The sequence below is a fragment of the Heterodontus francisci genome, chromosome 37, assembly GCF_036365525.1.
Source record: "Heterodontus francisci isolate sHetFra1 chromosome 37, sHetFra1.hap1, whole genome shotgun sequence".
Taxonomy (NCBI): Eukaryota; Metazoa; Chordata; class Chondrichthyes; order Heterodontiformes; family Heterodontidae; genus Heterodontus; species Heterodontus francisci.
The window spans coordinates 4,878,460-4,892,977 of NC_090407.1; the positions used below are offsets into that span (position 1 = coordinate 4,878,460).

Below are 14,518 nucleotides of genomic sequence, written 5' to 3' on the forward strand. Positions count from 1 at the left end.
CCCGGGTCCCTGGAGCTGTGAGGCTGCAGTGCTAACCACTGCGCCACTGAATGGGATGTTAAGCTGAAACCCGGGCTGCCTGGTTAGCGTGACATCTTCAAAAAAATAGCAATGAGTTTCCCATGTGTCTTATCCAATATTCCTCTCCTCAGCCAACACCTCCAAAATTAAATTAATGGTTATTTATCTCTTTTGGTGTTTTCTTCAAGAATTATCTTGGAATGAAAAGTGCTTTAGGATGTCCTGAGCTTTTTTTAAAATTCATTCATGGGATGTGGGCGTCACTGGCTATGCCAGCATTTACTGCCCATCCCTAATTGCCCTTGAGAAGGAGGTGGTGAGCTGCCTTCTTGAACCGCTGCAGTCCATGTGGGGTAGGCACACCCACAGTGCTGTTAGGAAGGGAGTTCCAGGATTTTGACCCAGCGACAGTGAAGGAACAGCGATATAGTTCCAAGTCTGGATGGTGTGTGACTTGGAGGGGAACTTGCAGGTGATGGTGTTCCCATGTATTTGCTGCCCTTGTCCTTCTAGTTGGTAGAGGTCGCGGTTTGGAAGGTGCTAAGGAGCCTTGGTGCATTGCTGCAGTGCATCTTGTAGATGGTACACACTGCTGCCACTGTGCGTCGGTGGTGGAGGGAGTGAATGTTTGTAGATGGTGTGCCAGTCAAGCGGGCTGCTTTGTCCTGGATGGTGTCGAGCTTCTTGAGTGTTGTTGGAGCTGCACCCATCCAGGCAAGTGGAGAGTATTCCATCACACTCCTGACTTGTGCCTTGTAGTTGGTGAACAGGCTTTGGGGAGTCAGGAGGTGAGTTACTTGCCGCAGGATTCCTAGCCTCTGAACTGCTCTGGTAGCCACGGTATTTATATGGCTACTCCAGTTCAGTTTCTGGTCAATGGTAGCCCCTAGGATGTTGATAGTGGGGGACTCAGCGATGGTAATGCCATTGAATGTCAAGAGGAGATGGTTAGATTCTCTCTTGTTGGAGATGGTCATTGCCTGGCCCTTGTGTGGCGCGAATGTTACTTGCCACTTATCAGCCCAAGCCTGGATATTGTCCAGGTCTTGCTGCATTTCTGCACGGACTGCTTCAGTATCTCAGGAGTCACAAATGGTGCTGAACATTATGCAATCGTCAGTGAACATCCCCACTTCTGACCTTATGATTGAAGGATGTTCATTGATGAAGCAGCTGCAGATGGTTGGGCCTAGGACACTACCCTGAGGAACTCCTGCAGTGATGTCCTGGAGCACAGATGATTGACCTCCAACAACCACAACCATCTTCCTTTGTGCTAGGTATGACTCTAGCCAGCGGAGGGTTTTCCCCCTGATTCCCATTGACCTCAGTTTTGCTAGGGCTCCTTGATGCCATACTCGGTCAAATGCTGCCTTAATGTCAAGGGCAGTCACTCTCACCTCACCTTGTGATAAGTGCCATTATTCTGGAAAGGTATTTACATCCCTGAAATTATACTAATTTCCTGAGTAATTAACATGTGCTTTGCTATATGTTTTCTAAGGGTAATCTTCAAAGGATCTGCTTTTTCATTAACTGAAAATATACTTTCAAAACACCAACTTTTCCAACACTGCCTTCAGTTCCCTGTTCTTTTCTGTGTCCACATATAGGGCTAATGGGGACTCAATAAGGAAACACTTTTCAATTAACTCTCCTCAGAGACTTACTCGGAAGTTGCCTAAATGAACTGCGAGGATTTTGGATTTATGTTGAAACAGTTTGCATATTGCTTAAGTGTGGTTATTCTACTGTCAGTGTATTCTTGCTTCTATGTATTATTTAATTTGTTCATAAATCTGGCCAAGCAATTTTAGTTTGTACTCATTGTTCCAATTACAAATTATTTCTGCCTTTGCAATTGACTGGAGAACATGGTAGGCATTCCACATATTTTCCAGTGTTCTGATTAATCTCTGAACCTTGCAACATAGTCATGTAGAAGGCAAGAATGCAATGAAAGTTTTAGTTTACATGGAACGCAAGATGTTTAGAGAAATTATTATGTAGCTAAGAACATGACAGTAAGTGCTGAGTAAAAGCCTGAACTGCAACAACATGTTCAGAAACAGTTTTTATCCATAATTCTGATATAAGGAGCTGCTTACTTCACATATGAAGCAAGCAGCTTTCTACATGCTGGCCTACTTTCTGTAAATTTTAAAAATAAATCAACTTTCCAAACCCAACTTGAAATAAAGTGTTGCAAGTTCTCAATCCATTCAGCATATTCGCTTCCAAGACTGTGAAAATAACTGCTTTAACTTTACTGTAGGGATTAAAAATACATGGGGCTTCCATGGTTTACTGAAAAAGGATTTGGCCACATAATCGAACCTTTTGTTTTGAAAAACCACTTATGCACCAAGTTATTCATCTGATTTATATCACTGCTTTTCTAAAATTTGTTATTAAAATTATGAATAGACGTTCTGTAATGTTGTTCATCCAAGAGAGAGGATAAGCAGTTTTATAATGTGCGGCCACTAATTCCTGACATCAATTGTCCCTCCCAGTCCCAGCACAGTCAAAGATGGGCCACTTCCCCACAACAGAGTTTAGCTCCCTCCAGCCTAAACAACAAGATTCTCTCTCTCCACCCCTAGAACACAGTATCTCTCCCTCTCTCTTCTTAACCCCAAAAGGTTTTATTTCTCTCTATTTTAGTACTCCCAACAGGAGATCCCTTATGTCAGAACCCATTGACCAACAGGTTGTCTGTTTCTATCTCTTTGCCCCTGCTGCCTGGGTCCAAAAGAGGGGTTCTCTTCTTCTGCTCCCCCAAAAAAGGGGATTTCTCCAGCACTGCTTTCTCCTGCAAAACGTTTTCTTTTCCATATCCTCCTAAGATAATCTCTTTTTCTCTGCATGTTTCCCCCACTCCCACAGGATTCATCTTTTTCTTCTCTCCCTATCTGACAAGCTGCAATACTGCTCAAGCAATAAAACTCAGAGGTTTGTTCATCAGAGATAGACTCCTACACGTGCACATATTTGACCATTGTTAAAGAAAGACACTTATTCTGATGCACGTTAGATGTCTGGATGCAGGCTGAATCTTGGGAATTCTTGTCTAAGGCACTGGAGACTGACTCCAGAATGTTCCAAAGACTGGTGAGCTGCTATTTGTGAGAGAATCAAGTTTAAGGACAAATTTATGATATTTAGCATTTTTCAAATGTTTGCTATGTAGCAAATTCTATTTTGGGGGGTATACAGCAAGGAGCAATTATGATGGCTGTACTGCAGAGAAATTTCTTTTTCCCTAGAACGAGACCGAGTAGAATTTTCTTTGTGGAATGTGTTAGGGAAGAAATTGAAATTTGTGCAATATGGTCAATACTAAAAGTAGAAGACAAATAAAGAGAAAGTAAACTAATAAGGATATCTGCTTGTCAGTTCTAATGAGCTGGTTACATTTTTACAACGGCTCAAATGTTGGTGGTGCCCTACATGCTAAGTATCTGTGATACAACACCCTGTAGGAAAACCCAGACAGCTGGGTACAGCTGAGATGTATGTAATGGTAAATACCAGATACACTGCTGCGACCAATGAACTCAACATAGATGAAGGTTTAAATTTGGGATATTTCTGGCCTGAATGGCTCGAGCACATACTGGATAAACTTGCTGAGCCATTGGAAACAGTCCACATCCACCATTACCCCCATCAAATAGCTCTAAATAGCTGTGTAAGTATCTCAGGTAAGAAAAGTTTAAAGTTTATTTCAAATATAATAAGTAGTGTTTTTTTTTTAGGGACTTCTGTAGTAATGAGGACCAGGGAAGAAGGGCCCTCGAGTAACTGATATGATTGGACATTAAGATCTTCCAGAAGGTTTAATTTAATTTAAAGGGTTAAGTCATGGCAGGAAAGCTCAAAGCCATGGTGTGCTCCTCGTGCTCCATGTCGGAAGTCGGGAACATTTCCAGTGCCCGGGACCAGCATGTGTGCAGGAAATGTATCCAGCTGCAGCTCTTGGAAGCCCGGATTTCTGAGCTGGAGCGGCAGCTGGGGACACTGTGGAGCATCCACGAGGCAGAGAGTATCGTGGATAGCATGTATACAGAGGTGGTCACACCGCAGGCTCAGACTCCACAGGCAGGAGGGGAATGGGTGACCATCAGGCAGAACAAGAGGACTAGGCAGGCAGTTCAGGAATCTCCTGTGGCTATTCCCCTGCAAAACAGATATACTGCTTTGGATACTGTTGGGGGCAATGGCCTATTAGGGGAAAGCAGCAACAGCCCAATTCGTTGCACCACGGTTGGCTCTGCTGCACAGGGGAGGAGCAAAAAGTGTGGGAATGCAATAGTTATAGGGGATTCAATTGTAAGGGGAATAGGTAGGTGTTTCTGTGGCTGCAAAAGAGACTCCAGGATGGTATGTTGCAGCCCTGGTGCTAGGGTCTAGGATGTCTCAGAGCGGTTACAGGACATTCTGAAGGGGGAGGGTGAAAGTCTTGGTACACATTGGTACAAACGACATACGTTAAAAAAAAGGATGAGGTCCTAAAAGCAGAATATTGAGAGCTAGGAAGTAAGTTGAAAAGTAGGACCTCAAAGGTAGTGATCTCAGGATTACTACCAGTGCCACGTGCTAGTCAGAGTACAAATTGCAGGATATATCGGATGAATACATGGCTGAAGAGATGGTGTGAGGGGGAGGGTTTTAGATTCCTGAGGCATTGGAACCGGTTCTGGGGAGGTGGGACCAGTACAAACTGGACAAGTTACACCTGGGCAGGACCGTGACTGATGTCCTAGGGGGAGTATTTGCTAGAGTGGTTGGAGAAGGTTTAAACTAAAATGGCAGGGAGATGGGAACCTTTGCAAGGAGTCAGAGGAGGGGGGAATCAAAGACAACAACAAAAGACAGTAAGGGGAATAAGAAAGGTGATAGGCAGAGAAATCAAGGGCCAGAATCAAACAGGGCCGTCGTAAAAAATAGTGGGAAGAGAACAAGTAATATTAAAAAAACAAACCTTAAGGCTTTGTGCCTTGACACGCGAAGCATTCGCAATAAAGTGGATGAATTAATCACACAAATAGATGTAAACGGGTATGATATAGTCGGGATTATGGAGACATGGCTGCAAGGTGACCAGGGATGGGAAATGAACATCCAGAGGTATTCAGTATTTAGGAAGGACAGACAAAAGCAAAAGGCAGTGGAGTTGCATTGCTGGTTAAAGAGGAAATTAACGCAATAGTGAGGAAAGATATTAGCTCTGACAATGTGGAATCTGTATGGGTAGAGCTGAGAAACACTAAGGGGCAAAAAACGTTCGTGGGGGTTGTGTATAGACCCCCAAACTGCAGCGGTGATGTTGGGAATGGCATTAAACAGGAAATTAGAGATGCATGCGATAAAGGAACATCTGTAATTATGGGTGATTTTAATCTGCATATAGATTGGGCAAATCAAATTAGTCACAATACCGTAGAGGAAGAATTCTTGGAGTGTATACGGGATGGTATTCTCGACCAATATGTTGAGGAACCAACTAGAGAACAGGCCATCCTAGACTGGGTATTGTGTAATGAGAGAGGAATAATTGACAATCGAGTGGTGCGAGACCCCTTGGGGACGAGCGACCATAATATAGGAGAATTCTTCATCAAGATGGAGAGTGACGTAGTTTATTCTGAGACAAGGGTCCTGAATCTTAGCAAAGGAAACTACGAAGGCATGAGGCGCGAGTTGGCAATGACGATTGGGAAACATTACTTAAAGGGATGACGGTGGATAGGCAATGGTAAACATTTAAAGGGCGCATGGATGAACTGCAACAATTGTTTATCCCAGTCTGGCGCAAAAGTAAAACGGGAAAGGTAGCCAAACCATGGCTCACAAGGGAAATTAGAGATAGCATTAGATCCAAGGGAGAGGCATATAAATTTGCCAGGATAAACAACAGACCTGAGGATTGGGAGCAGTTTAGAATTCAGCAAAGGAGTACCAAGGGATTGATTAATAAGGGGAAAATAGAGTATGAGAGCAAGCTTGCGGGGAACATAAAAACTGACTGTAAAAGTTTCTATTGGTATGTGAAGAGTCAAAGATTGGTGAAGACAAATGTAGGTCCCTTACAGTCAGAAACAGGGGAATGTATTATGGGGAATAAAGAAATGGCTGACCAACTAAATGCATACTTTGGTTCTGTCTTCACAAAGGAGGACACAAATATACCAGAAATGTTGGGGAACACAGGGCTCAGTGACAGAGAGGGACTGAAAGAAATCAGTATTAGTAGAGAAATGGTGTTGGGGAAATTGATGGGATTGAAGGCAGATAAATCCCCAGGGCCTGATGGTATGCATCCCAGAGTACTTAAGGAAGTGGCCCTAGAAATAGTGGATGCATTGGTGGTCATCTTCCAAGATTCTATAGACTCTGGAACAGTTCCTACAGATTGGAGGGTAGCTAATGTAACCCCACTGTTTAAAAAGGGAGGTAGAGAGAAAGCAGGGAATTATAGACCAGTCAGCCTGACGTTGGTAGTAGGGAAAATTCTAGAGTCCATTATCAAAGCTTTTATAGCCGAGCACTTAGAGAACAGTGGTAGAAACGGGCAGAGTCAGCATGGATTTACGAAAAGGAAATCATGTCTGACAAATCTACTAGAATTCTTCGAGGATGTAACTAGTAGAGTTGATGAGGGGGAGCCAGTGGATGTGGTTTATTTGGACTTTCAGAAGGCTTTCGACAAAGACCCACGTAAAAGATTAGCATGTAAAATTAAAGCACATGGGATTGGGGGTAGTGTATTGCGATGGATAGAAAATTGGTTGGCGGACAGGAAACAAACAGCAGGGATAAATGGGTCTTTTTTTGAATGGCAGTGATTAGTGGGGTACCGCAGGGATCGGTGCTAGGACCCCAGCTATTCACAATATACATTAATGATTTAGATGAGGGAACTAAATGTAATATCTCCAAATTTGCAGATGACACAAAACTGGGTGGGAGGGTGAGTTGTGAGGAGGATGCAGAGAGGCTTCAGGGTGATTTGGACAAGTTGAGTGAGTGGGCAAATGCACGGCAGATGCAGTATAATGTGGATAAATATGAGGTTATCTACTTTGGTAGCAAAAACAGGAAGGCAGATTATCTGAATGGCTATAAACTGAGAGAGGGGAATATGCAGTGAGACCTGGGTGTTCTCATATACCAGTCGCTGAAGGTAAGCATGCAAGTGCAACAGGCAGTAAAAAAGGCAAATGGTATGTTGGCCTTCATAGCGAGAGGATTCGAGTACAGCAGCAGGGATGTCTTGCTGCAATTATACAGAGCCTTGGTGAGGCCACACCTGGAATATTGTGTGCAGTTTTGGTCTCCTTATCTGAGGAAGGATGTTCTTGCTATAGAGGGAGTGCAACGAAGGTTTACCAGACTGATTCCTGGGATGGCGGGACTGACGTATGAGGAGAGAATGAGTCAGTTAGGATTATATTTGCTGGAGTTCAGAAGAATGAGGGGAGATCTCATAGAAACCTATAAAATTCTAACAGGACTTGACAGGGTAGATGCAGGAAGGATGTTCCCAATGGTGGGAGAGTCCAGAACCAGGGGTCATAGTCTAAGGATACAGGGTAAACCTTTCAGGACTGAGATAAGGAGAAATTTCTTCTCCCAGAGTGGTGAGCCTGTGGAATTCGCTACCACAGAAAGCAGTTGAGGCCAAAACATTGTATGTTTTCAAGGAGTTAGATATAGCTCTTGGGTCTAAAGGGATCAAAGGGTATGGGGCAAAAGCAGGAACAGGCTACTGAGTTGGATGATCAGCCATGATCATAATGAATGGCGCAGCAGGCACTAAGGGCCGAATGGCCTACTCCTGCTCCTATTTTCTATGTTTCAACTTAGTTTAAAAAAATTAAGAGTTAAAAAAAAATCCATTAACTTTTGAACTCAAATGATAATTTTATAAAAGTGAACACTGTAAAGATAATGGGTGAAATCTGAATTCATAAGTTAAGGAGAAAATCAAATACTTAAAAGAACACTTCTATTAATTATTCTTTTGCCTTTAAGTTGTTCTCTGATTCCCATATTTTAGAAAGAATCACACTTTAAACTTGGAAAAGGCTGGAGTCAGTGTTGTTTATTCCAGCACCATACCCTGTGCTATAGAACCTGATTCAACCAGTTCTTGTGTTACATATAATACGGGCGGCACAGTGGTTAGCACCGCAGCCTCACAGCTCCAGTGACCTGGGTTCAATTCTGGGTACTGCCTGTGTGGAGTTTGCAAGTTTTCCCCGTGTTTGCGTGGGTTTCCTCCGGGTTCCTCCCACATGCCAAAGACTTGCAGATTGATAGGTAAATTGGCCATTGTAAATTGCCCCTAGTGTAGGTAGGCGGTCGGGAGATATAGGGACAGGTGGGGATGTGGTAGGAATATGGGATTAGTGTAGCATTAGTATAAATGGGTGGTTGATGGTCGGCACAGACTCGGTGGGCCGAAGGGCCTATTTCAGTGCTGTATCTCTAAAACTAAAAACAACTCCCCAGTGCAACTGTGAATGTGGCCCCCTACTGGAATACTTCCACATAACTCGTTCCCAGCTAATTAGTTCCTAATACTTTACAGATACTATAACAATATATAAAATATATAACAATTGTAAATTAAATAACAGCAACAATGTGCTGGTTAATGTTTAGACTGAAGCAGTTTGAGATATCCCCAACACTCACCAATAAAAAGTAAAACTTCATCTTATTTACTTCAAAGAAATCACCAGAATGATTTCTTTAGATTCTGTAACAAAAAAGTAGCATTTGAAGAAACCTTAGCTGTTCCCCTTAAAAACAATTTAACCTCAATTTGGGCGTGTATTCTAGCCTGATGTCAAACGAGGGCCTTAGACCTTAACTCCCAGGGGGAGCTGTGTCAAGTGACCAAATAACTTGCATTTATATAGCACCCTTAACACATTAAAATGTCCTACGGCACATTACAGGAGTGGTGTAATTATACCACATGGACTGCAGCAGTTCAAACGGCAGCTCATCACCACCTTTTCAATGGGCAATAAATGCTGGTCTAGCCAACGACACTTACAGCCCATGAACGAATAGAAATTTAAAAAGTCAAAAAAATTTGACACTGAGGGGAAGAATGAGGCAGCAGGATAAAGGCCCAAAAGCTTTGCTCAGAGGCAGATTTTAAGGTGGTTCAGTCTCCAAAATACTTCCAATCAGAAATAGCAACCCTGCTTCTGACCCAGAGGGGCATATATTACTAAACTGTCAGCTCCTAATGTGAGTACTTATGAAATTTGTCTTTTCTTGTTTTTGCAAAGCTCCACTCTCCAGCTGCAGGCCTTTGGCTGGAGGTTGGGCAGCGCGCAGGCGCAGTTCGTAAACACGCAGCAAGATGGCGGCGGAGCGGGTGTGACCCCTGACCCCCGGAGCCGCCGCCATCTTGTCTTCCTCCAGGAAATGGCGGCGGGAATGAGTCGGTAAAAACTAATTGCTTCGGGAAAGGGGAGGAATTCGGTGTCACCCTTATGTCGAGTCACTCACTGGAGAATCTTCGTCAGGGGATGAGGAATCGGAGGTTGGCCACACACACGCATCGGTTTGATGGCGTTCACTGTACAGACCTGGGACTGGCGCGGGAGCCGGGGCCCCGCAGCTCAGCGAACAGGAGCGGAATAAGTGGAAGAAACGACGTCAAATGACCAGAGCGAGGATTGAGCGGTTATTATGATGCGGACGGGTGGGTAACTGGCCGGAGCCGTTGTTCAGCCCGGCTTACTGCAAGGAAACATTGATGGGTCTGGGTTACCTTTCCTGCTGCCCCGGGGTGAAGGGCCTTTTGTGAAGTGTTCCTCCCGTTCCCCCAGTTCAGAGCCGCGGAGGAGAACCGAAGAAGCAATGCCCCGTAGATGTGGAATGAAATCTGAACCATTGGGCTGAATTTCTCTGGCGCTGGGGTACTTTTGGTGTTAGGTTTGGGGGGGGGGGGTGGTGGGGTGGAGAGGGGAATGGGGGGAGAAGTGGGGAGGGGATTGGGGTGGTGAGGGGGGGGATTGGGGTGGTGAGGGAGGGGATTGTGGGGGGGATTGGGGTGGTGAGGGAGGGGAATGGGGGGGTGAGGGAGAGGGGAATGGGGGGGGTGAGGGAGTTGGGGGGAAGGGGTGGGAGAGGGGAATGGGGTGGGGGAGTGGGAGAAGTCTCGTTGGGGCAGCTTCACAATGTATTCCTGCTGCTGGGTTACTTTACTGGGGTGGGTTGGGAAGCGGGTCAGCTGCCTGTTGCAGCCAATTTGCATTTTTAAGGCCCCAGCTAGGTTTTTTTTAAACCCTCCGGCATCGCCCACCATGTGCGGAGTCTGCCAACTCAATGGTGGCAGCTTCCCTGCGGCAGCCCAGGGGGGCAATCAGAACTAGAGGCTCCCCCAATGATAGGGCTACCAGTAGGAAAGGCTGCACCCACGGCTAAAATGCTGCCAAGGAAGGATTTTTGCTCCACCAAGTGATCTGTTTGCTGAGCACCTCTGAAATCTTCATATAATCTTTCACCTCCAACGTACATGACCTGTCTCGGTAGCACAATCTCTCCCGGTGAAGCTGCTAATTAGGAGGCTATGTCCAGGAAGATTGCTCCTGGCAAGTGCAGGTTCGGGGCCCCTATTTGGTCCCAACGTTAGGATCACAAATCCTGCTTGTTAACTCTGTTTCTCCCTCCACAGATGCTGCCTGATCTGCTGAGTATTTCCAGCATTTTCTGTTTTATTTCAGATTTTACCAGAATGGTTCCAGGGATCAAGGATTTTCTTACAAGGATTTTCGTTACAAGGTTAGGTTGGAAAAGCTAAGTTTGTTCTTCTAAGATCAAGGGAGATTTAAAACCAGTGTGCAAGATTATGACAGGCTGAGATAGTCAACAACTATAAGGACTAGGGTTCACAGATTGAGATGCAGGGGGAATATGAGGAACCACATTTTTATGGTGGTAATGACCTGGAACACACTGCCCACAAGATTGCTGGAAGAGGAGACAATCAATGACATCAAAAGGAAATTGGATGGACACTTGAGGGAAATTAACTTGCAGGGCTATGGGGATAGAGTGGGGAATGGCACTGACTGGATAACAGTGTGGCGAGCCAGCATGGACTCTGGGCTCAATGGCCACCTTCTGTGCTGTAAATGACTGACTCTATTTTCAGATCCCCAGTTACTTGCTTTGTAAATTTGGATTTGGTCCTCCTGCTGTGTTTAACGGATGGGATAACTCAGCAGCAGAAATGCAAATATGGTGGTTCTCTGTTTGTCTTCCTCCTCTTGCCTCTATTATGTATTTTGAACAGTTCACTCATTTTGGTTGCCCCATGTGGAAAATAAACAAAGCTACATGTGTTTCATTGTCACCTCCCAAATCTGTGCTCCCCTCTCCCACAGCACCAAAACGACTCTAACCAAAGTTACAAACAACATTCTCTGTGACAGACTATGCTGTATTGTCCCTCATTGTCTTTTTGACCTCTCAGTAACCTTTAAGGCAGTTGATCACACATCTCTGTTGTCCAGCTCCAGGCAACTGTCTTTGTTTGGCTTCATTCATAGCCAGAGCATCTCTTGCCATAGTTTCTCTTCCCGCCCCCATACTTGTCATGTCCAGAGACCCCCCTCCCAAGCAACCATCGTTAACTTTCTTCCTTAGCTATATGATGCCCCATAGCAGCATTATTCACCGATTGCCAACAGCTTCCATGAGTATACTAATGAAACCCAGTTATATCTCTGTACCACTTTTGACCCCTCTACAACATCTTGCATTTAGATGGCTTGTCCACTGCCCAGTTTTGGATGAATCATAACTTGTTCCATTAAAACTTTGTGAACACTGAAGCCACAGCCTTTGACCTTGTCACCAACACCATCCCCATCCTTGGCACTGTCCCAAGCTGAACCAGACCTTTCACAACTTCCAAATCCTCTTTGACCCTCAGCTGAGCTAAGAACTTCTTATCCTCTCCATCACAAAGACTGCCTATTTCTATCTCTATAATATTCCCCAGCTCAGACTACTTGCTGTTGAAACCCCAATTCATACATCTGTCATCTTCCAGACTGAACTTCTCTAATGCTGTTTTGGCTGGCTTTCATCCGACGACTCTATAGTACAGATCATTCAAAACTCTGCTGCCATATCCTATACAATACCAAGTCTACCTCGCCCATCACGTCCTTTCTTGCTGTTTTGTATTGACTTTCAGTTCACTGCCTCAAATTTTAATTCTTACTGTTGTGTTTAGGAGGAAATATTGCAGAAATAGAATGGGGCAAGACAATAGAGGAATTTGTATTTGAGAACAAGAATTTTGAATTTAATGTGCAGGATAGGGACCAATATAGCCCAGTAAGGACGGGGTGATGAATGTGAAAAAACTTAGTGTGGTAAATGATATATGTGGTAGTTGTGGAAAAATTAAGAGTTTGTGGAGGATGGGAGACCAGCAAGGAGACCATTTGGAGTAGTACAATCCAGAGGTAATTAGTTGAAGCATGCAGTACCATCTTTCCCTCATACAAATGTTAGTAATAAAACTCCTTTGACCACAAGTTGATCAGACAACCGTCGGTGCAAAATGTCCATGAGGTCCTGCAGGAAGGAGAAGGAGATCGTGGATCCTGTCAGGAGGGTTCCTGAGCAGACTGTCAAAATCATTTGGAATTCATCAGTATTCTCAAAAAGCACTATGAAGTGGCTTGGCTGGTGATGAGAAGGTCCTTTCCTGTCTGAACCTTTATATACAAATAGAGTCTCCGTATCACTGCACTCTGTCCTCAAAACAGCTGTGCTGGGGAAGAGACAGTCACCCACCTCCTGGAATGTGTGTTTCCAAAGAAATTCTGGAAAGAGATGCAGTGTTTGTTGGGGTTCATATCGAGGAGCTTCGTAACGTAAGACTCTTGTGTTTTACGGACTGTTTCCAGGGATGTCTGTCAAGATGATTATTAACTGCTGCTGGAAGGCTAGTAACTCCACAAATAATGGCCTTTGGTCTGCAAGAAACTTGCTGGTCTCCTAGAGCAAGGAGCTGACCGTGACCAAGTATTGCAGTCTGGCACAGTCCCTGATCCAGAACTATATGCTGATTATTTGTGTCTGCCACAAGGGCTTCATGGGAAACGGCCACAATTTGGTGCCCTCATGCTATTGTGCATTGAGAGGCTGGATCCTGTGTCAAATCCTCTTGGACTGAATGTTTACAAGAAACCAGATGTATTACTGGGAACAAAACCCGCTACAAACTTTGTATTTCCAATGAAACTTTTCTTTGAAATGGAATGACGTGATTTTAAAAAAGTAAATATGCCAGCAGCACACACTGTGAATGTTAATGGAAGTTCCATAACTTAATGTACCACCTTGAAATAATAACACCCAGTGTGCCCTGAACTGTATCTCTGATATGTACACAATGTTCCTTTGTTCAGATTGTATTTGTATTTTTTGCATTTATTAAACTTTCTTTTGAATAAAAAATGACGTTAACACTAATACATTCTTTCTATCCACAATATTTGTATTTGAAAGAATTGCTACATTTAGGTTTTAAGTAATGTTGGCTTTAAATAAGAACTTGCTATTTTAGACTGCTTTTTTCCTCTTATTCATTCTTAACCCCATTGCATCTGCTCTGCGCTGGTTTGGAAAAGAAAAGCACAGTGTAAAACAGGCTGCAAGTTCGTTATGAACATGTTCTATGCTACTGACAAAGTCCAATTTTAGCTGCCTTGTTTCTCTTTTTGTTTTCAGTGCTATTTTGTGATTTCAGGACCTGTACCCAGAATATGAATTTCCCTCTGATTCCCCACATAAATTCCCTTTGAAAGGCATGACTAATGGGCAGGGGTTCCCAGACTGTTGTAGGTGTGCCTCAGGGCAGGGGGGGGGAACGGGAGACATCTTGAAGTCAGGGTGGGAGGGTGCAAGTATGCAGGACATATTACATAATGGTGTATTTTAAGTCTGATGCAAACAAGGAACCTTTTTCTCATCATTTTTAAAAATTCATCTTATCATTGCGTGTGTAAAAATTTATTACGTTGGGAATACTACCAGTCATGTTTGCTCTGCCTGTAGTATTTTTTCCAAATGCAAGGGCATGCAATGTGGCCTAGCGATGGGTTGGGGGTTTCTCCTGTGCCACTGTGGAAAGCTCTGCTGTTTTCTTTCCCTTTGTGTAAAAATATTGAAGTTTTTGTTTCAGTGTGAAAATTACTTGTTTCTCCAGCTATATTCAGTATTTTTACAGTCATTTGAAAGGTACCTGTAGGAAAAAGATGACATTTACAGTTTTATGTAAGCACGTGCTATTTTATCTGTTCTGTATTGTGTTTAGTTAACAAATGGTCTGAATTAAATTGGAATTATTGAAGTTCACATATTGTGTAAAACAGACTCTTATTGTGGGCACAGTGAAATTCTGGTTATTGTTTTACATTGTGATTATCTAATTCCGGACATG

The 14,518-nt window shown here is 43.8% G+C and overlaps 1 protein-coding gene across 5 annotated transcripts in view; it reads right to left on the reverse strand.

The window, feature by feature from the left end:
- The window catches only part of LOC137351978 (tumor necrosis factor receptor superfamily member 5-like), a 94,237-nt gene extending 84,095 nt beyond the window's left edge, over nucleotides 1-10,142 (reverse strand). The window contains exons 1-2 of one of the 5 annotated variants that reach the window (XM_068016928.1): nucleotides 9,824-9,897; nucleotides 8,728-8,791 (exon numbers count right to left, since the gene is read on the reverse strand). In XM_068016928.1, the coding sequence (XP_067873029.1) occupies nucleotides 8,728-8,748 (21 nt within the window). In that variant the 5' untranslated portion in view covers nucleotides 8,749-8,791; nucleotides 9,824-9,897. Of the gene's footprint in view, nucleotides 1-8,727; nucleotides 8,792-9,823 lie in introns of all 5 variants that reach the window. The other 4 variants (XM_068016932.1, XM_068016930.1, XM_068016931.1 and 1 more) reach the window with 4 other exon arrangements.
- Nucleotides 10,143-14,518: the final 4,376 nt, after the last annotated feature.